The following is a 25,072-nucleotide window of genomic DNA, read 5'->3' on the forward strand; positions in this document are numbered from 1 at the left end:
GGTGACAGAGGGAGACTGTGTCTCAAAAACAAACAAAAAAAACACACACAAACAAAAAGATACAAAAATGGGAAAGAGCATTTGAAAGGACACATAAATTTACTAATTTGTGAAGACATACATAGAAATCACAATGAAAAGCAAAATCACCCCACACCCATTAGAATGACCACTATCATTTTTCTAAAAAAAAAACACCAAATCTGGCCAGGCACGGTGGCTCACGCTTATAATCCCAGCACCTTGGGAGGCTGGATAAAGACCATCTGGCTAACATGGTGAAACCCCGTCTCTACTAAAAATATGAAAAGTTAGCCAGGCATGGTGGCATGCGCCTGTAGTCCCAGCTACTTGGGAAGCTAAGGCAGGAGAATCGCTTAAACCCGGGAGGCGGATATTGCAGTGAGCCGAGATCGCACCACTGCACTCCAGCCTGGGCAACAGAGCGAGACTCTGACTCAAACCAAAACCCCAACCCCCCCCCAAAAAACCCACCACCAAATCTGTTGACGATGCTATGAAAATGAAACTTATGTTGATTGTTGATGGAAAACAAGGATGCAACCATTATTTTAAAATGTTATGTTTCACACAGAATTAAAAGTGGAATTATAATTAAATACAGCAATCCCATTTATGAATCTATATCCAAAGGATGCAACACAGGACCTAGAAGAGATACGTAAACATCTATATTTATTGTACCAGCATTCACAAAAGGCAAAAGGCTGAAGTAACCCAGATGTCTCTTGATTCATAAACATAAAAAATCAAATTCAAAAGTTTTTAACAATATTTCTGTAAAAATGTGCTATTGAGATTTTTATAGAAATCTCACTCCGTTGCCCAGGCTAGAGTGCAGTGATGTTATCTCGGCTCACTGCAACCTAAACATAAAAAAGGTAACATATATACACAATGGAATTTTATTCAGCCTTAAAAAAATTGTGGGCCGGGCGCGGTGGCTCAAGCCTGTAATCCCAGCACTTTGGGAGGCCGAGATGGGTGGATCACGAGGTCAGGAGATCGAGACCATCCTAGTGAACATGGTGAAACCCCGTCTCTACTAAAAAAATACAAAAAAATTAGCCGGGCGAGGTGGCGAGCGCCTGCAGTCCCAGCTACTCGGGAGGCTGAGGCAGGAGAATGGCGTGAACCCGGGAGGCGGAGCTTGCAGTGAGCCGAGATCGCGCCACCGCACTCCAGCCTCGGCGACAGAGCGAGACTCCGTCTCAAAAAAAAAAAAAAATTGTGGCCGGGCATGGTGGCTCACGTCTGTAATCACAGCACTTTGGGAGGCTGAGACGGGCGGATCACTTGAGGTCAGGAGTTCAAGATCAGCCTGGCCAACATGATGAAGCTCCATCTCTACTAAAAATACAAAAAACTAGCCAGGCCTGGTGGTGCACGTCTGTAATCCCAGCTACTTGGGAGGCTGAGGCAGGAAAATTACTTGAACCCAGGAGGTGGAGGCTGCGGTGAGCCGAGATCACACCACTGCACTCCAGCCTGGACAACAGAGTGAGACTCCATCTCAAAAAAAAAAAAAAAATCAAATTTAGAAGAAAATAATAGCCTTATATTGCTAAATTAAAAAGAAATATATATTTTTGCAGAATATAATTAAAGCCTCTGATATATATATAAAACAAATATTTGGAAATAAATTATGTTTTTATTTAGATATAGGCTGAAGAAAGTGAGTGCAAATCCTGTAATTCCTCTTTGCCTACAGCAAACAAATGTATAAGTAACTATATTTTAGTAAATATGGAGTGCCTACTAAGTATCTAATTTACTTCAGGCATAACACTTAAATTGTGACATATTGCCCTAAATGTGTGAATCCAAAATTATGGACAAATTTGAAATACAAAATAGAAAGAAAAATGAATAGAGTGACATTAGTTTGGTGGAAAAATAAAAGGTGACATATTTTCTTACACCCTGAGAGCAAGAAAATTTGTCAGCCATCCCTAACAAAAATGCCTTTATGAGAGAGCCAAGCATCATTCATACCTGTAATGACAACTACACGGTACACTGAGGTTGGAGAATTTCTTCAGGTCAACATTTCAAGACCAGCTTGGGGTGTGCAGCAAGTCCTCATCTCCAAAATAAGTGCCTTTAAGGGAGCTTTAAAGGCCGGGTGCGGTGGTTCACGCCTGTAATTCCAGCACTTCAGAAGGCTGAGGCAGGTGGGTCACCTGAGGTCAAGAGTTCGAGACCAGCCTGGCCAACATGCTGAAACATTCTCTCTACTAAAAATACAAAAATCAGCCAGGCATGGTGGTGCACGCCTGTAATCCCAGCTACTTGGGAGGCTGAGATAGCAGAACTGAGTGAACCCGACCAGGAGGCAGAGGTTGCAGTGAGCTGAGATCAGGCCACTGCACTCCATCCTGGGTGACAGAGATGAGACTCCATCTCAAAAAAAAAAAAAAGAAAAAAGAAAAGGTCAGGTGTAGTGGCTTATGTCTGTAATCTCAGCACTTTGGGAGGCTGAGGTGAGTGGATCACCTGAGCTCAGGCGTTCAAGACCAGTCTGGCCAACATGGCGAAACCCCATCTCTACTAAAATACAAAAATTATCTGGGCATGGCTGGGCACGATGGCTCATGCCTGTAATCTCAACACTTTGGGAGGCTGAGGCGGGTGGATCACCTGAGGTCAGGAGTTCGAAACAGCCTGGCCAACATTGTGAAACCCCATCTCTACTAAAAATACAAAAATTAGCCAGGCATGGTGGCACATGCCTGTAATCCCAGCTACTCGGGAGACCGAGACAGCAGAATTGATTGAACCCGGCCAGGAGGCAGAGGTTGTAGTGAGCTGATATCGGGCCACTGCACTCCAGTCTGGGCGACAGAGATGAGACTCCGTCTCAAAAAAAAAAAACAAAAAACAAAAAAGGCTGGGCGCAGTGGCTCAAGCCTGTCATCTCAGCACTTTCGGAGGCTGAGGTGGGTGGATCATCTGAGGTCAGGAGTTCGAGACCAGCCTGGCCAACATGGCGAATCCCTATCTCTACTAAAAATACAAAAATACGGGCACAGAAGGGCAGGATGGCTCACGCCTGTAATCCTAGCACTTTGGGAGGTCGAGGCGGGCAAATCACCTGAGGTCAGGAGTTCGAGACCAGCCTGGCTAACATCGTGAAACCCTGTCTCTACTAAAAATACAAAAATTAGCCGGGTGTGGTGTCACGTGCGTGTAGTACCAGCTGCTTGGGAGGCGGAGGCAGGAGAATCGCTTGAACCTGGGAGGAGGAGGTTGCAGTGAGCCAAGATTGTGCCATTGCACTCCAGTCTGGGCAACACAGCGAGACTTCATGCCCGTCTTCCAAAAAAAAATTATCCGGGCATCGTGGCACATGCTTGTAATCCCAGCTACTTGAGGGCTGAGGGAGTAGGATCACCTGAACCTGGGAGGCGGAGGTTGCAGCGAGCTGAGATGGTGCCACTGCACTCCAGCCTGAGCAACAGAGTGAGACTCCGTCTCAAACGAAAAAAAAAAAGAGAGAGAGAAAGAGCTTTGAGATCCAAGGAGGGAGTTATGAAACTGATAATGCCCAAGACTGAGGCGTATCCTTTTCAGAAGGCAGGCATATATTCAGGTGGCAAACTATAGCACCTCTATTCTTGGCTACAGACCCACCCAACTTGGTCCCACTGAGAATATTAAACTTACCCTGTAAGCATCTCATACTCCTCCCAGTCACAGTTTGGGAGAGGTCCTGCCCTTCCACAGGGCTGGAGGAAGATACCCATTTATAGTCATGCAGGCAGGTTTGCAAGACCGTAGCCTTTACTGTGGTCCCTGAAGCAGTTCCATGACAGTTCAAGGCCAGTTCTGCCTACATAGAAACCCACACAGTGACCTGGCAAAATCCTCTGATGCTCAGTGAAAACCATACTCAATGACATCCTGATGTAATGCTTACCATTTGCAGACATGACTACAGAAACCTGCCTAGTGACTGCCCTACAGATTAAAGTCCTGAAGGATATTCAGCCTGTCCAAAAATAAAATGCAAATTACACCACAATCCCCTTGTAACAAGCCAACTAAACACTAAAGTAAACCCTTGTGCAGACATAGCAGCCTTGTGAGCAACCTACAACCCCTCTTCATTACAAACCCAGAGGGCATCCCATTATCCTGGGAGCCCAACAAAAGATCTTTACCTCCTGAAACCAGTTGATAAAAACTTGAAGAGGTGTTTGCTTCCTGAAATTCACAGACACCAGTGCAAAACTATATTGTGCCCAGTGTCAATGCTTCTATTTTAAAATAGCACTGGAAGTATGCAGCAGAATAGTCAAAACAATTTTTAAAAAACCATTAAAATGGAAGACAAATAGGTAAAAAGTTGCTGTTTGTAGATCATATAATCTCATATATAAAAAATCATACACAGTACATTTAAACATGTCTAAACTAATTAATATACTCAGTAAATTAGCAAAATATAAAATTAACATACATTTATAAGATAAACTTACACTTCCATAAACTTAAACTATCTGATAAAATAAAGGAGGAAAACAATCTCATGGACAATAGCATTAAAATAATAAATTTCTTAGAACAAATTCAACCAACGATCTAAAAAACCTTTACAATAAATGATATATCAATGGAGGAAATTAGAAAAGACACAAATTTTAAAATATTTTGTGCGTATGGATTGAAAGAATAAATATTGTTAAAGTGCCATATTATCCAAAGTGATCTACAGATTTAATAAACTCCCTATCAAAATTCCAGTGGTATTTGTTTTCACAGTAATGAAAAATACAATCATAAAATTTACTTGAAACTTCAATAAGCTCTGAATAATGAAAGTAATCTTGAGGAAAAAGAACAAAGCAGGAGGACAACATACTTTATAATTTCAAACTGTATTTCAAGACTATAGTAATAAAAACAGGATGGAATGTGCAGAAAAAAATGAACAAAAAAATGAAACAGAAACCACTACTCTCACATATTTCAGACATGATGTAGAAAGAAAACTTAAAATAATAGTTTAACATGGAGTTTCTTAAAATTTCACAGATATTTATGTGTCCGCCAAAACATTAAAAAAGCAGATTTTGTAGTCTTGTATATGCCAAAAAGGGGACTTTGGCTCTCACTGAAAACTAGAAAGATAACTGAAGGGAAAGTATATTCCTTAGAAAAGTTAGACGGATAAGACAAAAGATACCCCTATGTAAGAGAAAAAATAAAATAAAAAATAAACTTCAGGCTTCCCTGAAACTATTCTCCTTGGAGCACAACTCCCAAATTGTATTTCTTATTTTTATTCGTTTATATATTTATTTATTTATTTATTTGAGATGGAGTTTCACTCTTGTTGCCCAGGCTGGAGTGCGATGGTGCGATCTCAGCTCACCACAACCTCAGCCTCCCGAGTAGCTGGGACTACAGGCATGCGCCACCACACCCAGCTAATTTTGTATTTTTAGTAAAGATGGGGTTTTTCCATGTTGGTCGGGCTGGTCTCAAACACCCGACCTTAGGTAATCCACCCGCCTTGGCCTCTCCAAATGCTGGGATTACAGACACGAGCCACCGCACCCGGCCCCAAATCGTATTTCAAAAACTGACTTTCTCCTTGACATATGGACCTCTCATCTGTGTCATCTGTTATATTCACTATCACCTACCTGGGGGTTTGGCCACCATCTCATGTCTCTCCATATTCCAGGGTTCTTTGCCTTGCTCCAGACAGGTGATCAGGTCTGGCTTAGAGACAGCAATACCTGTTTTATTAAAAATAAATAACATGAATGTTGCTCATATTCTTCAAATAATGTGCTCAGTAAAGAGAGTGTAATTAATAGAATAGTAAATTAATTACAAAATACTAATTTACAACAGAAATTTCTAAATATTTAGACTTTTTTAAAATTTGTAGGTTCTTAATTTTACTACTTAGTATTACTGAACCAAAAACTGGAGATGACAATTAGATTTTAAGGTATACAAAACAATATTTTATGCCACTAAATTTCTGGAATTACCAATAATTTAGAGGGAAGGATACAGATCAGCTCAGAAATGTAAAAAGTCCAGATCAAGATGAAACATCTTGAATTATTTTTTCCTACACTGACAAATCCCCAAGATTTTCTTTCTCTTTTTTTTTTTTTTGATTTGGAGTCTCACTCTGCCACCTAGGCTCGAGTGCAGTGGTGCAATCTCGGCTCACTGCAACCTCTGCCTCCTGGGTTCAAGTGATTCTCCTGCTTCAGCCTCCCAAGCAGCTGGGACTACAGGCGTGCGCCACCACAACTGGCTAATTTTTGTATTTTTTTTTAGTAGAGACGGGGTTTCACCATGTTGGCCAGGCTGGTCTTGAACTCCTGACCTCAGGTGATCCACCTGCCTTGGCCTACCAAAGTGCTAGGATTACAGGCATGAGCCACTGCGGTTGGCCCCCAAGATTTTCTTAGAAATAAGAGATCTGATACTCATTTATACAAAGATCAATTACCAAAAAACATTCTACAAAAAAAAAAAAAAAAAAGAAAGAAATCTTTAGGGTATATTAGGAATTGTATATTGAAGTTATTCTCACCCAGGAAGACCAGGTTTCTGTAGTTCTCTAACATCACGTTCCTATATAAATTCTGCTGTGCAGTGTCCAGGCATTGCCACTCCTCCACAGAGAATTCTATGGCCACATCCATAAATGTTAACGGTCCCTGAAAAGTACACACACACATATTTACCAAGTGGCCATGGGCGAAATTTTTAATTTGACTCAAGTTGAAATGAATGACTAAAAAGTACTGGTTCTGCCTTATAAAAGTGAATGAAATTACCCAAATGAAGTAATTTTAAAGACAGAAATATTATCTGATGTATTCTCTAACTCTGAGAAAAGACTAGAATAAGATCCACAACATCAATTTATATATGATACTTTTATGGATAATAAAATATAAAATTAAGGGCACGAACACAAGCATGTACATTCTGGAGTGCTATATTCACACTATACAGAATGAGTTCTGTTGAGATGAAAGACATGTTGAGTTACAAGGTACATTTCAAATTTTAATGTGTAGAATAAACTGGAAATCTTGTTATGCTTTTTTTTTTTTTGCAGAAGATCTGGAATAAAGTCTGAGTTGCTGAATTTTTAATATGTTCACAAGAAATGCCAATGATTTTGCCCCAAGAAAAATATTTTATCAAACATCCAATAAGTGAAATAACCTGTTTTTTCCCCCCAGTTTTCATGGCCTATAAGAGAGAGATGACAGTCTTCATTTTCCAAAGACAAATATATGGAAAGAAACCTTAAGAAAGAAGAGCAGCTGCCAGATTACATTTGATAATTTATACAAATCAGCTGCATAAAGATACTTAATAACGAAGAAAAAAATAACACTACAGTGAAAAAATTTGTCAGAGAGCTCTTTAACCGAGTGAATCATTAGCATCAACTGCACTAGGACAAATTTTCATAATGTGCTAAAACACTCAAAAGGACACAGCATTACTGCTGAAATATTGTTCCCAATAAGTAAATTATAGTCTAAATTCAACCATATTGAAACAACAGTTTTATGCAAACTTCAAGATACAGGTATCTTCTATCTTGATACAGGATATCTCAAAATACAGGATTATTCTATTCAAGATCTTCTATGTTCTGTAATGTTTAATAGTGATTTTAAGTAGTCTTTCTTTAGCACCCTAGAGAACAGGTACCTCCTGATAATATTTTTTCAGAACTTTCTGGGTAATAAATGCCATCCTGTTTAAATAAGCATTTTCTAAATTCTGTTCTGCATAGGGCTAATAGCAAACACAAATGGAACTTCAACATTACATGTTCTCCACCTTTACTAAGGATCCCAGCTTTTCCCCAACAGTAATCTTTGAGTATCCACACTTTTCCATGTTCAACAGCCACGAAAAGAACACTTTTAATACTGCAGATCATAAACTAATGGTGAGAATTCTGCAAGGCATATAAAAAGGCATAATTTTAAAAATTCATAAAAGACTCTGGTATATAGGAAAGAAATATTTTTCAGAGACCCTTGATTATCATAAGAATTTTTAAAAGTAGTTAAAACAAACTCATTAGAGAGAAAAAACCACAATTATAGAAGGCAAGGTTTGCAAGTACTAAACACATGGCATTCCAGGAGGCAGAGCGGACACAGCTCTGAGACATGTTTAGCTGAAAAAAAAAGTGCCACTTTTTCCTATCTCCTCCTTCTCTGGGATTTATTTTCAGATGAGATTTTCTAGACCAATTACACCTGCATCTTGAGAACATTCCACCTGTTTACATGCTATGACCACACCCACAGGCAGAAGGACCAACATCCTCAGAAAAAGTCCACCCATTTCTGGGTGAATCTTCAGAAAAGATTCAGAAATAATGAAGTGAAAAATAGAAGTTTCTCCTTTCCCGTCCTTGGGTACGTTCCCCACCACAGACACCAGCAATTTCTGCTACAATAATGGTAATATGGGCCACGCTGCCCCGTCTTTACTAAACCCAAACAGAACAGGCCCTGTGACCATCCTTCAGCGGAAAAGTAAAACATAACTCTCATGAATGTATCTTGAACCCCTCATAGTTGATTCTGGCCTTACCTTAGAGTCACAAGAGGCACTTAATTACAACATAAACTTGTCCACACAAAACAAAAAACAGATCTGTGAAGAGGGCACAAGTAAAGGGATTTCTAGTAATTAGCCATGTAATCTGAGTGTCTACACCTAAGTAATCCACATTACTTAGAATGGCAAAAATGTCAATTAACTTTTGCACCAACCTAATAGAAGTCCGGCTGATAACCATTTAGCTAAGCATTGCCTTGCAATTTTTTTTTTAAGACGGTGTTTTGCTCTTGTCACCCAGGCTGGAGTGCAATGGCGCAATCTCTGCTCACCGCAACCTCCACCTCCTGGGTTTAAGAGATTCTCCAGCCTCAGCCTCCCAAGTAGGTAAGATTACAAGCACCTGCCACCATGCCCGGCTAATTTTTGTACTTTTAGTAGAGATGGGGTTTTACCATGTTGGACAGGCTGCTCTCAAACTCCTGACTTCAGGTGATCCACCCACCTCGGTCTCCCAAAATGCTGGGATACAGGCATGAGCCACCACGCCCAGTTGTCTTGTAATATTTAATAAGCGTATAAATCACTTGGTAACTTTGGACTTTCCCTATGTAATGTGATTCTGCAGGTTTTCAAAGGGTTCATGAATGTGTGTTTTAAATAAGTCCCCTGTCAATGCTGATGTTGCTTCTTCTAGGCTAATCATTAGAATTAGTTAGAGAAGCAGGCACTGCCCCTTACACTCAGCACTCTTGTCACAACACAAATACTTCTGGCACAAATGAAGACAACTAATCTCCATCTTTAAGTATCATATTCTTTGCTGGTTCTGTAAAGTTTACAGAGGCAACATAAAGTAGCAACGCCTGTGCTCAAGAGTATGCTACAGAGCACTATGCTTGGAATAACACATTATGTGATTTAATTCTCATAACAAACTGGGAGTTAGCACAGATGTTTAATAATTCCCGGGATTTAGATTAAGGGCTCAGCATTTTTATTTCATCTTCCGTTTCTCTGTCCTTGGTTTTTAAAAAATGTATAGAATACTAAATATTGACAGATGAGAGGGATACAGAAAGAATTTAATGTAGTTTAAAGAAATTTTTATTGTGTTCATATTTACTTGTTTGTGACTTGTGGAGCAACTACTGGATCTGCAGGAATAGAAAACAAGTTACTAAATAAAATGTCTCTGCAAGTATTGGTTTAACAGAAAATTTAAAAATTAAGATGCTAAAATACATACTTTATTTTTCTAATTTTATCTTTTCGGGTTTCAGAAAATTGTGAGCACCAGCTCTAAAAAATGTAACAGACTCACCAGCCAAAACTTCCAGTCAGTCAGTTCTGTGAGGCCAGACTTCAAGGTGGGGCCAGACAAAATAAGAGGTAAAATGGCTGATTGCTACTCTGTGAAGTTTGTAGAAATCTGAAGTGACTGGAAGCCTGAGAGGAAAAGGCCCCTCTAGAGTAAAGTTTGGCTGGAACCGTATGTATTTATATTATGTCTAGTAATTCTAGACAATGTTTGGAAAATATAATTAAAAGAAAAAATTTCTCCAGCCCTAGAGAAACTCCAAAATGACAGAACAGAAAGTAAACTATTTCATTACACAATTAAACCAGAATGTGACATGCATCACAGTCAATCTTCTGAAGAGACTGCAAAGACAAAAAGACACTCCCATAATTAGTCCACAAGTAAAAGAATTCACAGCACCATGTAATACATGGTTCATCCTAAATTCACCTGGTAATGGGGGAGGCGATCCATGTATGCTAATTGGTTATATTCAATGACAAAATTAACTTTTCACATCCTCATGACAGGAGGTAATTTTGCAACTTAGTAGACTCTGCTTGTCCTTTCCTGACAGCCAGTGTCCTCTCTTGACTCCTACCACAGGGCTCACAGCTGGCAGCTCACATCTTACATGAACCCCAACTGCCAGAGCAGCACTCTAGTCCCACATCAGGTAATGAAGCCTGAGGTGCAGGAGGAGAGCCTTCAGTCCTCCTAGGTAAAATTGCACCTTCACGATAATGGGAATGGGAGCAGTGTTTCAGCTTCAGTTTCTATTTATAATGGTGACATGAAAAAAATACTGCTGGATTTTCAGCATGAGTCCACATAGAGAGTTCTCCCTGTGACAGCCCACCTCATTCACAGACACCACGGGATAGTAATAGGGCTTCTGAAACAGACACCCAAAGCACTGGAGAGAAAAATCGCTCTTCATCTTAGCAAAATTATATTGAGAGTACAAAAGAAGAGCATCTTTAAAAAAAAAAAAAAAACTCAGGGCCGGGCGTGGTAGCTCAAGCCTGTAATCCCAGCACTTTGGGAGGCCGAGACGGGCGGATCACGAGGTCAGGAGATCGAGACCATCCTGGTTAACACGGTGAAACCCCGTCTCTACTAAAAAATACAAAAAATTAGCCGGGCGCGGTGGTGGGCGCCTGTAGTCCCAGCTACTCGGGAGGCTGAGGCAGGAGAATGGCGTGAACCCGGGAGGCGGAGCTTGCAGTGAGCTGAGATCTGGCCACTGCACTCCAGCCCGGGCGACAGAGCGAGACTCTGTCTCAAAAAAAACAAAAACAAAAACAAAAACAAAAAAAAAACACCTCAGATTAGATATAAGATTAATCATGTTGGCCAGAAAATGTTCCCCTAAAATAAACATCTCTCTAAACACCCAAACTGCACAGCTACTCTCAGCATGATAAGCATGAGCATTATGAAGAAAGGGGACATATCCTCAGCAAAATTTTATAAAATTTCTCTTTTATCTCTTTTATCTATAAAATGGGGGATTTATATTGGAATACATCTGACAATTTCCAACAGCACTTTTTATTTATTTATTTATTTTTTGAGACACAGTTTTGCTCTCTCACATATGCTGGAGTGTAGTGGTGTGACCTTAGCTCACTGCAACCTCCACGTTCCAAGTTTAAGCAATTCTCCTTTCTCAGTCTCCTGAGTAGCTAGAATTATAGGCGCCCACCACCACCCTCCGCTAATTTTTGTATTTTTAGTAGAGACAGGGTTTCACCATGTTAGCCAGGCTGGTCTCAAACTCCTGACCTCAAGTGATCTGTCTGCCTTGGCCTCCCAAAGTGCTGGGATTAAAGAGGTGAGCCACCTCACCCAGACTTCACCAACACTTTTTGATGAAGAATCAGAATCTGACTTTGTTTATGTAGTAAAATATATTTGAGCTTACAACATAGCTAACTGAAAAGCTATTACATTTCTTGCATGGTCACATTACCCATCACGTTTATTTGTCCTGTAATAGCAGTATTCAAGTTTAGTAAAATAAAAGACACTGAAATCATGCTTACCTACATCTATTGGGTAAATTAATATGCATGTCAGGCTAATATCTACCACAACAATTTTGTAGTGAATTTTTTTGGATACTAGATATAAACATCTAAGCATAAATAATTTTAATGTACCAGTAATAATGTAGAATTTTAAAAAATTTTCTGTAACCATAATTTAGTTAAAATACTTTATATTTCAAAAGTATGACTAATATTAAAATGACTAAGACATTCACCCTAAATATTGTGGTCTTATATTCATACTATTGTAGAAAATACCATACAATTTAGGCCGGGCACAGTGGCTCATGCCTGTAACCCCAGCTACTCAGGAGGCTGAGGTGGGAGAATCGCTTGAACCCAGGAGCTGGACGTTGCAGTGAGCTGACATCATGCCACTACACTCCAGCATGGGCAACAGAGCAAGACTCTGTCTTAAAAAAAAAAAAAAAAAAAAAGAAGAAGAAGAAAAGACAAGACTGTATAATTCATATGAAGGCAAGTTGTCTACAAACACTACACATAACTATGCTAATTGTTTTGAAGTAGTAAATAGGAACCAAAGCATAACCACTGACTCCACTGTTGAGTTTATACACAGAACTGTTCTTTCTTTTGGAGTGTAAGTACTTCAGCCTGCAAATATTGGATAATTACCTTGGATAATCAGTTTTTTTGTCAAAGAAACTTCCTCAGCATCTTTTAGTCTTTATCATTCTGTATTGCTAAGTTTAATCCTATCTTTGTGCTCCACTTTTTGTGTGCTCTTAAATTCAGTTTTAATCTAAACAAATCTGTATCTACTTTAAGAGACTGAAAAAAAAAAAACCCAAAAAAAAAACAACACACCTTTGGGTCAGGCGCGGTGGCTCACGCCTGTAATCCCAGCACTTTGGGAGGTCAAGGTGGGCGGATCACAAAGTCAGGAGATTGAGACCATCCTGGCTAACACGGTGAAGTCCCGTCTCTACTAAAAATAAAAAATTAGCCAGGCGTGGTGGCGGGCGCCTGTAGTCCCAGTTACTCTGGAGGCTGAGGCAGGAGAATGGTGTGAACGTGGGAAGCAGAGGTTGCAGTGAGCTAAGATCACGCCATTGCACTCCAGCCTGGGCGACAAGAGCAAGACTCCGCCTTAAAAAAAAAAAAAAAAACAAAAAACTTTGCCAAAGCAAAAACACTGCAATGGTTCTGTGGTCCTAGATACCTAGATAGACAATCCTGAGACAGAAAGAATGATAAAAGGTTTCTTTAGCTGTAAATATGATTTACGTATATTTCAAAAAAGCAGAGAATATCTACATATAATCAAAATGCTTCAATAAGAGAGATGAACAAACTATCCCCCCTTATTATGAGGTAAGAAAATAAAGACTAATATAAATTAGTAGTTAGTAATTATTAATATTATTAATGATTAATAATAAATTAATATAATATAGAAATATAAATTTCTAATTTATATTTTCTCCCATAACAGCCAAATCTCGACCAGGCACGGTAGCTCATGCCTGTAATCGCTGCACTTTACAAGGCCGAGGTTGTTAGGTCACTTGAGGTCAGGAGACCAGCCTGGCCATCACGGTGAAGCCCTGTCTCTACTAAAAATACAAAATTAGCCAGGCGTGGTGGCGTGCGCCTGTAATCCCAGCCACTCGGGAGGCTGAGGCAGGAGAATCGCTTGAACCCAGGAGGCAGAGGTTGCAGTGAGCCGAGATCGTGCCACTGCACTCCAGCCTGGGCGTCAGAGTGAGACTCCATCTCAAACCAAAAACAAAAACAGCTAAATCTCTGGACAGGTTCTTGATCTCTTGGAGATCTGAATTTCAGTAGACTCTAGGTTTAGGCATCTAAGGAGCAGCCTTGGGCACACTAAAGAAAAAAGCAGAAGACAGAAAGGTGTTCTAAAAAAATCCACGAGTGCATATGAATAATTAGAGACCTACGAAGAGAGTTGGATTCTGACACAATAATAGTGGGAGACTACAACACCCCACAGACACTATTAGTCAGATCACTGGAGCAAAAAATTAACAAAGATATCAGGACCTAAACTCAACATTTGACCAAATAGTCCTAACTGGCACCTATAGAACTGTTCAAGTGAAATCAACACAGTATACATTCACATCACCACATATCACATACAAAATTGACCACACAAGCAGAAATAAAACAGTCCTCAGCAAATTGAATTTTCCCAAAGTCATACCAAACACACACTTAGGGCAGTTTGGCAAAAATATCATTGAATACAAAGAAAACCACTTCAAATTATACAATTACATGGAAATTTAAAAACGTTCACCTGAATGACTTTTGGATAAATAATAAAATTAAGCAGAAATCAGTAAGTTCTTTGAAACAAATAAGAACAAAGATACACAAACCAGAATCGCTATAACACAGCCAAGGCAGTGTTAAGAAGGAAATTTACAGCAGTAACTACTCACATCAAAAACTTAGAAATCAATTTAAATACCTAACATCATAAATAAATGAATGAGGCCAGGTATGGTGGCTCACTCCTGTAATCCCAACACTTTGGGAGGCCAAGGAAGGCGAATTACTTGAGTTCAAGACCAGCTTGGGAGGTAAAACCTTGTCTCTACTAAAAATACAAAAATTAGATGGGCATGGTGGCACTCGCCTGTCATCTCAGCTACTCGGGAGGCTGAGGCAGGAGAATCCCTTGAACCCGGGAGGCAGAGTTTGCTGCGAGCCGAGATTGTGCCATTGCACTCCAGGCTAGGCAACACAGCAAGACTGTTTCAATCAATCAATCAAGCAAGCGAGCAAGAGAAAACCAACTCCCAAGCTAGCAGCAGATAAGAAATAACCAAAACTAGATCTGAACCGAAGGAGATTTAGACATGAAAAGTCATAGAAAATATCAAGTAATCCAGGAGTTAAATCTTTGAAAAAAATTAAGAAGATAAACCACTAGCAAGATTAATGAAGAACAGAAGATCCAAATAAGCACAATTAAAAATGACAACAGGGGGTCAGGTGCCGTGGCTCACACCTATAATCCTAGCACTTTGGAAGGCCAAGGCAGGTGGATCACCTGAGGTCAGGAGTTTAAGACCAACCAGCCTGGCCAACATGTTGAAACCCCATCTCTACTAAAAATACAAAGATTACCCAGGCGAGGTGGCACATGCCTGTAGTCCCAGCTACTTTGGAGGCTGAGGCAGGAGAATTACTTGAACCCGGGAGGCAGAGGTTGCTGGGCGACAGAGAGAGACTGTCTCAAAAAAAAAAAAAAAAAAAAAGGGGAAGGACAAATCCAAAAAGGATGAAAACTGAGAATGGCACTAAGGCCCAGAGTTTTGGTTGCACTCTGACCAAACAGGGAGACAATTTTAAACAAAATTATTGGAGGACATTATTCTGGACTGAGTTTGTACACTAGGTTCAAACAGACAAACCTAACCAAAATGGTGTCACTCATGCTTAAATGTGACATAATGGAACTGAACATTTAAGGAAAGAGGTAGATCCTAAAACAGACCAGGTTTTTTCTGTCTTTTGTGTGGGGAAAAGAAAGATCAGACTGTTACTGTGTCTATGTAGAAAGAAGTAGACATAAGAGACTCCATTTTGTTTTGTACTAAGAGAAATTCTTTTGTCTTGAGATGTTGCTAATCTGTAACCTTAGCCTTAACCTTGTGCCCCCAGAGACATGTGCTGTGCTGACTTAAGGTCTAATGGATTTAGGGCTGTGCAGGATGTGCTTTGTTAAAAAAGTGCTTGAAGGCAGTATGCTTGTTAAAAGTCATCGTTGTTCTTTAATCTCAAGTACCTAGGGAAACACCACACTGCAGAAGGCCACAGGGATCTTTGCCTAGGAAAGCCAGGTATTGTCCAAGGTTTTTCCCTATGTGATAGCCTGAGATACGGCCTCGTGGGAAGGGAAAGACCTGACCCGTCCCCCTGGCCTGACATCCCCCCGCCTGACACCCAAAGAGTCTGTGCTGAGGAGGATTAGTAAAAGAGGAAGGCCTCTTTGCAGTTGAGATAAGAGGAAGGCATCTGTCTTCTGCTTGTCCCTGGGAATAGAATGTCTCGGTGTAAAATCCAATTGTATGTTCTATTTACTGATAGGAGAAAACTGTCTTAGGGCTGGTGGTGAGACAAGCTGGCAGCAATCCTGCTCTTTATTCTAAGGTTGGAGGTGAGACATGCTGGCAGCAATCCTGCTCTTTATTCTAAGGTTGGAGGTGAGACATGCTGGCAGCAATACTGCTCTTTATTACACCAAGATGAGAAATGTTTGAGATGTGAGATGTTTGTGTGAGTGCACATCAAGGCACAGCACCTTTCCTTAAACTTATTTATGACACAGAGACCTTTGTTCAGAGGCTCTCCCCACTATTACCCTATTACACTGTTACCCTATTGTCCTGCCGTATCATTATCTGGTAGAGATCATGATCAATAAATGCTGAGGGAACTCAGAGACCAGTGCCGGAGGGAGGATGCGGGTCCTCCTTATACTGAGCAGCAGCAGTCCCCTAGGCACACTTTTCTTTCTCTATACTTTGTCTCTGTATTTTACTTCTTTTCTCAGTCTCGCGTCCCACCTGACGAGAACCCACAGATTGTGGAGGGGCTGGCCCCCTTCATTTTGTAAACAGCAGATTTAAGCACATAATTGCTTAAACCAGGAAGGTGACAGTTGCAGTAATCTGAGATCATTCCACTGCACTCAAGCCTAGGTGACAGAGATTCCGCCTAAAAAAAAAAAGGACAACAGGGGCCAGGCACAGTGGCTCATGCCTGTAATCCCAGCACTTTGGGAGGCCAAGGCAGGTGTATCACCTGAGGTCAGGAGTTCGAGACCAGCCTGACCAACATGGTGAAACCCCATCTCTACTAAAAATACAAAAATTAGGCCAGGTGTGGTGGCATACACCTGTAATCCCAGCTACTTGAAAGGCTGAGGTAGGAGAATTGCTTAAACCCCGAAGGCAGAGGTTGCAGAGACAAGATCATGCCACTGCACTCCAGCCTGGGCAACAGAGTGAGACTCCATCTCATTTAAAAAAAAAAAAAAAAAGACGGCAGGAACATTACCACTGACCCCACAAAAATACAAATAGCTATTGAAGTTTACTATAGACACCTCTATACACAAAAATAGAAAATCTAAAGGAAATGGATAAATTTCTAGACAAATAAATTCTCTCAAGACTAAACAAGTTGAAGCCCTAAATAGATCAATAACAAGCTCCAAAATTAAGTTAGTAGTAAATAGGCTACCAACTAAAAAAACCCAACACCAGAAAATTCACAGCTGAATTCTACCAAGTGTAAAAAAAGCTGATACAATGCCTTCTAAAACTATTACAAAAAATTAAGGGACTTCTCCCCAGCTTTTTATATAACAGCATCAATCTGACACCAAAACCTGGCAGAGATAAAACAAAGAAGAAAACTTCAGGCTAATGTCCTTGATTAACATTGCTGCAAAATGCTCAACAAAATATGGGCAAACCAAATCCAGCAGCACATCAAAAAGCTAATCCACTATAATCAAGTAGGCTTTATTGCTGGAATACAAGGTTGGTTCAACATACAAAAAAAAAAATCAATAAATCTGATTCATCACATAAACAGAACTAAAGAACCACAAAATTATCTCAATAGATGCAGAAAAAACTTTCAATAAAATGTAACATTGTCCATGTATAAAACTCTCAACAAACTAGGCACTGAAGATACATACTTCAAAATAATGAGTTATCTATGACAAATTTGGCCGGGCGCGGGGGCTCATACTTGTATTCCCAGCACTTTGGGAGGCCGAGGTGGGTGGATCACGAGGTCAGGAGATTGAGACCATCCTGGCTAACACGGTGAAACCTCATCTCTACTAAAAATACAAAAAAAAAAAAAAAAAAAAAAAAATTAGCTGGGCGTGGTGGTGGGCGCCTGTAGTCCCAGCTCCTCGGGAGGCTGAGGCAGGAGAATGTCGTGAACCTGGCAGGTGGAGCTTGCAGTGAGCCGAGATCGCACCACTGCACTCCAGCCTGGGTGACACAGTGAGACTCCGTCAAACCAAACCAAACCACACCACACCACACCACACCACACCAAAGTAAAATAAACTAAAGTAAAATAAACTAAAATAAAATAGAAATGAGTTATCTATGACAAATCCAAAGCCAACATACTAAATGGACACAAGCTGGAAGCATTCCTTCTGAAAACTGGCACAAGATAAGGATGCCTTTTCTCACTGCTCCTATTCAACAGAGAATTGGAAGTCGTGGCTAGAGAAATCAGGCAAGAGAAAGAAACAAAATTCACCCAAACAGGAAGGGACGAAATCAAACTATCCCTGTTTTCAGATGACATGATTCAGTATCTAGAAAACCCTATAGTCTTGGCAGAAATGCCCTATAAACCGACAACTTCTGCAAAGTTTCAAAATACAAAACAAAGGTGCAGAAATAAGTAGCACCTCTGCACATCAACATCCAAGCCAAAAGCCAAATCAAAAACACAATTCCATTCAAAAATGCCACAAAAAGAAGGTATCTAGAAATACAGCTAACCAGAGAGGTGAAAGACCTCTAGGACAACAATTACAAAACACTGCTCAAAGAAGTCAAAGATGACACAAATACAAAACTATTTCATGGTCATGGACAGAGAAATCAGTATCATTAAAATGGCCAGACTGACCAGGCATGATGGCTCATGCCTGTAATCCCAGAACCTTGGGAGGCTGAGGCAGGCAGATTGCCTGAGATTAGGAGTTTGAGACCAGTCAAGACAACATAAAGAAACCCAATTTCTACAAAAAATACTAAAAGAAAAATTAGCTGGGCATGGTGGTGTGTTCCTGTAGTCCCATACCTGGGAGCCTGAGGTAGGAGGACTGTTTGATCCCAGAATGTTAAGGCTGCAGTAAGTCAAGATCATGCCACTGCACTCCAGCCTGGGTGACAGAATGAGACCCTGTCTCTTCATGAAATAAAATAGAAAAAAAAATTTTTTTCTAATGAAAATATAGGACTGGGCACGGTGGCTCACATCTGTAGTCCCAGCACTTTGGGAGGCCGAGTTGGTGGATCACGAGGTTAGGAGTTCAAGACGAGCCTGGCCAACATGGTGAAACCCCCTGCTACTAAAAATACAAAAATTAGCCGGGCTTCGTGGCACGCGCCTATAATCCCAGCTACTTGGGAGGCTGAAGCAGGAAAACTGCTTGAACCCAGGAGGCAGATGCTGCAGTGAGCCAAGATCATGCCACTGCATTACAGCCTGGGTGACAGAGCGAGACTCATCTCAAAAATAATAATATTAGTAATAATACAGGCTGGGCGCAGTGGCTCACACCTGTAATCCCAACACTTTGGGAGGCTGAAGCGGGTGGATCACCTGAGGTCAAGAGTTCGAGACAAGCCTGACCAACATGATGAAACCTCAGCTCTACTAAAAATACAAAATTAGCCAGGCGTGGTGGCACATGCCTGTAATCTCAGTTACTCGGGAGGCTGAGGCAGAAGAATCGCTTGAACCTGGGAGGCAGAGGTTGCAGTGAGGCGAGATCGTGCCACTGCACTCCAGCCTGAGTGACACAGCGAGAGTCCACCTCAAAAAAAAAAAAAAAAAGTAAACTAATGCAGAAAGAGAAAACCAAATGCACTATCTCATTTTTAAAAGAGCTAAATAATAAGAACACATGGATGCAAAGAGGGAGAAAAATAGACACAGGCCTAGTTGAGGTTGGCAGGACAAAGACCCGTTTGGGCTGGGCGCAGTGGCTCATGCCTGTAATACCAGCACTTTGGGAGGCCGAGTTGGGAAGATCACCTGAGGTCAGGAATTCAAGACCAGCCTGGCCAACATGGTGAAACCCCATCTCTACTAAAAATATAAAAATTAGCCTGGGCGTGATGGCAGGCATCTGTAATCCCAACTACTTGGGAGGCTGACGCAGGAGAATCACTTGAACCCAGGAGGCAGAGGCTGCAGTGAACGGAGATCACACCATTGCACCTCAGCCTGGACAACAGCAAAACTTCATCTCAAAAAAAAATTTTTTTAATTAAATAATAAAAAAAAAATACCCATTTGGTGTTATGCTTAGTGCCTCAGTGAAAAAATAATCTACATCAAACTTTCATGACACAATTTTACTTATGTAATAAACCTACATGTGTACCTCTGAACTAAAATTAAAAGTTGAAAGGAAAAAACTCTATGGGTGGGGGTAAGTACAATATGTAAGCTGAAAGATCGGTTTGTGCTATTTATTTCTGGGTCCATGCAGGCACGTGAGATTATGAACAAGTGGCCCAGAACCCTAAATTGGTGGGGAAAACAGGTTGCTGCTGCAGATTCAGTGTCTGGGGAACGGGAATATGCCAGGAGACTTGTAGACACTTTTGTAGGATTTTTGCAAGAAATGCTAGAATCAAAAATGCTGTGAAGTTCCTGAGGGTGGTGCCTTGTCCTGAGAGGGGTGTGGATACATCAGTGTCTAGTGGGCATGATTGTGAGTCGGTGGGAATCCTGTGGTGGCAGCTGTGGAAAGAGAAGGTCTGTCATCAGAGCTTCTCTTTCCTCTAAATTTTCAGTCCTCTCTCACTCTAAGAGGAGACCTGGAATCAGAAAACAATGGGCAGTGTGACAGCCAGTACACAGGCGAGTAGAGCCTCCCATTCCCAGACACTCTGAGTTTTATTCCAGGCCAGGCCTTTATGGCATTTTTATTCTGGCACAAAAGCTATAGAGTTTGCTGAATACCAAGCAACTCTCCAACACCAATTCTTTGTCTAACATTCAAATTCTGACACCACCCAGAGTCAGCACAGACCCTGATTCAGGGCTTGGTCTCAAAATACTGTTCTTACTACAGATGCCAGTAACAAACCCCATGGGCCCATTTATGCTTCCAAATTATGAGCCCATTATGAGCTACTGTTTAAAAATTCAGGAGTCCCATAAACTTGCTCAAGTTCAATAACTTAACAGTGCTATACACAGAACTCAGAAAAACACTGTAGTTATGTTGACTGGATTATTATAAAAGATACAACCCAAGAAAAGTCAAATGAAAGAAATGTGTAAGACAAAGAAAAGAGGTGGGGAAAGATGAAGCACATAAGTAATCCTGGTAAATGGCTATAATTAATAAAATTCTCCATCTTTTGTGTGCTCCAGAAACAGTTTATGGAAAGAAACACACATCCCATTATGACTTAGATGATGCACTCTTTTCTTACCTATCACGTAGCCAGACATAGACTCTGCCCATTTTCTTCTTCTCTTAGAAAAATCAGCTGAATTTGTCTTCAGTGATCAAAATAAAATACTACTTAATCAAACTTAGGTTTATCTCCTTCCCACAGCTCCTGAGCTTTGAGCTACCCTCAGTCTGAGCCAACATACAACCCCATTATATGCTCCTCCTAAGAACATGCTAAACATTCTCCGACTTAGAATCTGATTTTTTCACCCTCCATTTGCCATTCCCCTCCCACTTTGTTTCTAATCTTGGTTGCTCCTTTCTATGAAGAAAAGCCACCCTTGTCTGCCTAACCTTTGAGATCTTTAAAGATCTTATAGTTGGTACTTTCTCCTGTTGCAATACTCCTTTGGAACTTAATTTTTTAATACAAATCTAACTTTGTTTTAGAAACTGCCTCAAAGCAAAAACAACTTTATCTTTAGTAAGATCCTTTCGGTCCTGTTCCATCTTAATCTTAACTGCACCTGTCTGTGGGTCCCCAGCTTTCCAGGGCTCTGTAGCTTCTCTCCAGATAAAAGGCTTCTTCCATGGCTGGAGTGAACAGGCTAGGAAATCTGCAGGGGAGGCTCCCCAGGAAGAACTAACTGGGCCTTTAATAACCTCCTTTTGCAGGCTCAATATGAGCCTTTAGCTTGGAGTCACTGGGCTCAAGTTTTAATTTTCAAGTAAGAGTTATTCACTCAGGTTTTGAAACCAAGTGTTTGAAAAATCCAGTAAAATTACTCAAACACAGTGCTCATACAAAAGAAAAAAAACTTAAGGTGCTTACATTTTATACCTCAACAAGAAAAGCAAAAGAATCTATTTCTTTCAGACAATAAATGTACTACTTTATTATCTCCATTATGAATCATGTAGTAAACAATTGGTCATATGGGGACACTTCTAGGAGGTACCTACCAAGTTTTATCTTATAAAATTTAGCATTGGCCAGGCGCGGTAGATCACACCTGTAATCCCAGCACTTTGGGAGGCCGAAGTGGGCAGATCACAAGATCAGGAGTTCAATAACAAACAGCCTGGCCAACCTGCTGAAGCCCCCGTCTCTACTAAAAATACAAAAATTAGCTGAGAGTGGTGGCGTGCACCTGTATTCCCAGGTATGCTGGAGGCTGAGGAAGAATTGCTTAAACCCAGGAGTCGGAGGTTGCTGTGAGCCAAGATCGCGCCATTGCACTCCAGCCTGGGCGACAGAGCAAGACTCTGTCTCAGAGGAAAAAAAAAAATTAGCATTAAACTCATACATCAAGATTACAAGATATAGAACAGAGATATTCACTCACAGAAACTTACCCTGCAATAAGAGGAACTGATGTTTTTATGAATCTATGTAACTCAGCAATTATCCACCACATTTCTTGTGAAATGTGAATGAATACACATTTTCTTGTGTATTCATTTTCTACAGCCAAAATGGAAGAGAGATTTTCCTTATTCTTTCCCTTGATAGCTCTCTAAAAGCTAACCCTTGAAATTCTGTTTGAAAACACCCAGGCATAAAAACACACCTGAGTGACTCACCCCTATAATCCCAGCACTTTGGGAGGCCGAAGTGGGCGGATTACCTGAGGTCAGGAGTTCAAGATCAGCCTGGCCAACATGGCGAAACACCATCTCTACTAAAAATACAAAAATTAGCCGGGCATGGTGGCGTGCACCTGTAATCCCAGCTACTCAGGAGGCTGAGGCAGGAGAATCGCTTGAACCTGACAGTCAGAGGCTGCAGTGAGCTAAGATCATGCTACCGTACTCCAGCATGGGCAACAAAACGAGACTCTGTTTCAAAAAATAAAAAACACACCTGAAAAAATTTCTAAACTCACACTGGGGGAAAAAAAAATGAGAATTTTTAACAATGGAATATATGATTAGATATTTTTTGAAACCCGCCTATTTTATGTTTTTGTACATATTTTCTTACCTTTCAAGCTCTACTAATAAACTACAATTTACAGTTTAAAAGAGTCAATATAAGTGAATAGATCTTTTCAAGGAGACAAAACAAAGGAGTGGCAGTGCTGATTAGAAAACCAATGTGTCTGACTCATATGTCAAGTCAGACCATCCAATTCCTGGAGAGATTCTCCCACTCCATCCTGCTCACTTAAGTGCCCAGTGACCACCCTCTCAGGAGACACTGCATTACGCCCCAACGAGTGCCCCAAATGCATTTTACTTGGCAAGTTCTTGTACTATCTCACTGAGGTCAGGTTTTTTTTCTGTCTTTGGGGATACGATTTTTTTTCACAAATCTTAGAGAATCCGGGTAGCAGAAATTATTTCTGTTTTCCCCTCAATACCAGCATCTGATCGCTGACCAGCAATGTGTCTCCAAGAAATGAAAGCTGGCTTGGATAAAAATAATCTTAATGTCTTAAAGGGTTAGCTTTTCAAAGGAAGAATACACCAGCAGATTCCTCTAAGCCCCAGGGCATTCACCGGCTTCCTTGAGGCTACACTCCATACCTCAGCTTGTTCTGTAAGAGAAAATGACCCAAGAGCTAATATTAACTCTAGCAGACAGACACGGTGGGTATTTTGGTTTATTCAGACAGTACAGGACCAGGAAAAAACTAAAGGGTGGCTGAGGACACATCACCCCATAAAGTTTCCAAAAACCATTGACCCCTAAAACATGATCTCTGCGCTCAGGAAGATAAAAGGAAAAGAGGCACAGATTTTTTACGATACAGTGTCAGGAGATTACTCTTTGCTTTCTTCTCATGGAAAATATTTAAAAACAGAAAATAAATTTTTAAAATGTTTTCAATGTGTTGTCGGTAAATAATTAAAATACAGTATGAAAAACGTACACTAAAGGACAAATAGTTCATAATGTGAATTAGGGAGAGAAAGTTGACAGCTCCTTGAAGTAAAATACTAAATTTTCAGTTCTTGAGATTGTCAGAACCGGAAATTTACTATGCGTTTTTACTTCAAGCCAGAGTTAGGCTGGAGGTAAGGAGAACTGGGGGATACACGGGAGACTCTGCTTGGAACACTTGTAAAAAATGTAGGGGAAAATCAGTCCTCTGTGGAGTATGAAAATAGTTAAGTGGCAGGCAATTTAGTCTGAGGTGGAAATCTAGGCCCTGGATTCCTGCTTTGAAAAAAATCTAACTCAAATGCATTTTTTTTTTTTGGTAAATTACTACATTAGAGGAAACAAAATTCAGGCTTAACTAACTACAAACTGTCAATTAAGCTCCAATTACATAACCAGGAAATTAGTACCCTCAAGGTGAAAATTAAGAAACTAAGAAACTAAGGCGGGGAGCGCTGGCTCACGCCTGTAATCCTACCACTTAAGGAGGCCGAGGCCGGTGGATCGCCTGAGGTCAGGAGGCTGAGACCAGCCTGTCCAACATAGAGAAATTCCGTCTCTACTAAAAATATAAAAATCAGCTGAGCGTGGTGGCAGAAGCCTATAATCCCAGCTACTCGGGAAGCTGAGGCAGGAGAATCGCTTGAACCTGGGAGGCGAAGGTTGCAGATCCTACCACTGCACTCCAGCTTGGGCGTCAGTGCAGGACTCCGTAAAAAAACAAACAAACAAACAAAAACACTAAAAAGAAGAGGAGAGAAACAAAGACAGGAAGACAGAAAAAACATAACTGTACCTAACCAATTATTGAATTTGGGATTTTTGCATCATGCACCTTATAAAAGTCTTTCAAGGCCCTCTTATGAACCAAAAACTACAACCCACAGGGGTGATCTAAAATTTTTGAACCACTCTTTGACGAAATTATTTAATATTTTTGCGGAGACTGCCATTTTTTGTTTTGTTTATGTTTTTTTGAGACAGAGTCTTACTCTGTCGCCCAGGCTGGAGTGTAGTGGGGCGATCTTGGCTCACTGCAACCTCCTCCC

At 40.7% G+C, this 25,072-nt stretch overlaps 1 protein-coding gene across 4 annotated transcripts in view; it reads right to left on the reverse strand.

The window, feature by feature from the left end:
* The window catches only part of LOC126942223 (zinc finger protein 724), a 715,842-nt gene that overhangs the window by 364,112 nt on the left and 326,658 nt on the right, over positions 1 to 25,072 (reverse strand). For 3 of the 4 annotated variants that reach the window (XR_007721532.1, XM_050769576.1, XM_050769575.1), the window contains exons 2-3: positions 6,590 to 6,716; positions 5,676 to 5,771 (exon numbers count right to left, since the gene is read on the reverse strand). Coding sequence is in view for 3 of the 4 variants with exons in the window: in XM_050769576.1 (XP_050625533.1) it covers positions 5,676 to 5,771; positions 6,590 to 6,716 (223 nt within the window). In the remaining variant the exon portion in view is untranslated. The remainder of the gene's footprint in view (positions 1 to 5,675; positions 5,772 to 6,589; positions 6,717 to 25,072) is intronic. The other variant, XM_050769577.1, reaches the window with a different exon arrangement.

The sequence above is a fragment of the Macaca thibetana genome, chromosome 19 (assembly GCF_024542745.1).
Source record: "Macaca thibetana thibetana isolate TM-01 chromosome 19, ASM2454274v1, whole genome shotgun sequence".
NCBI lineage: Eukaryota > Metazoa > Chordata > Mammalia > Primates > Cercopithecidae > Macaca > Macaca thibetana.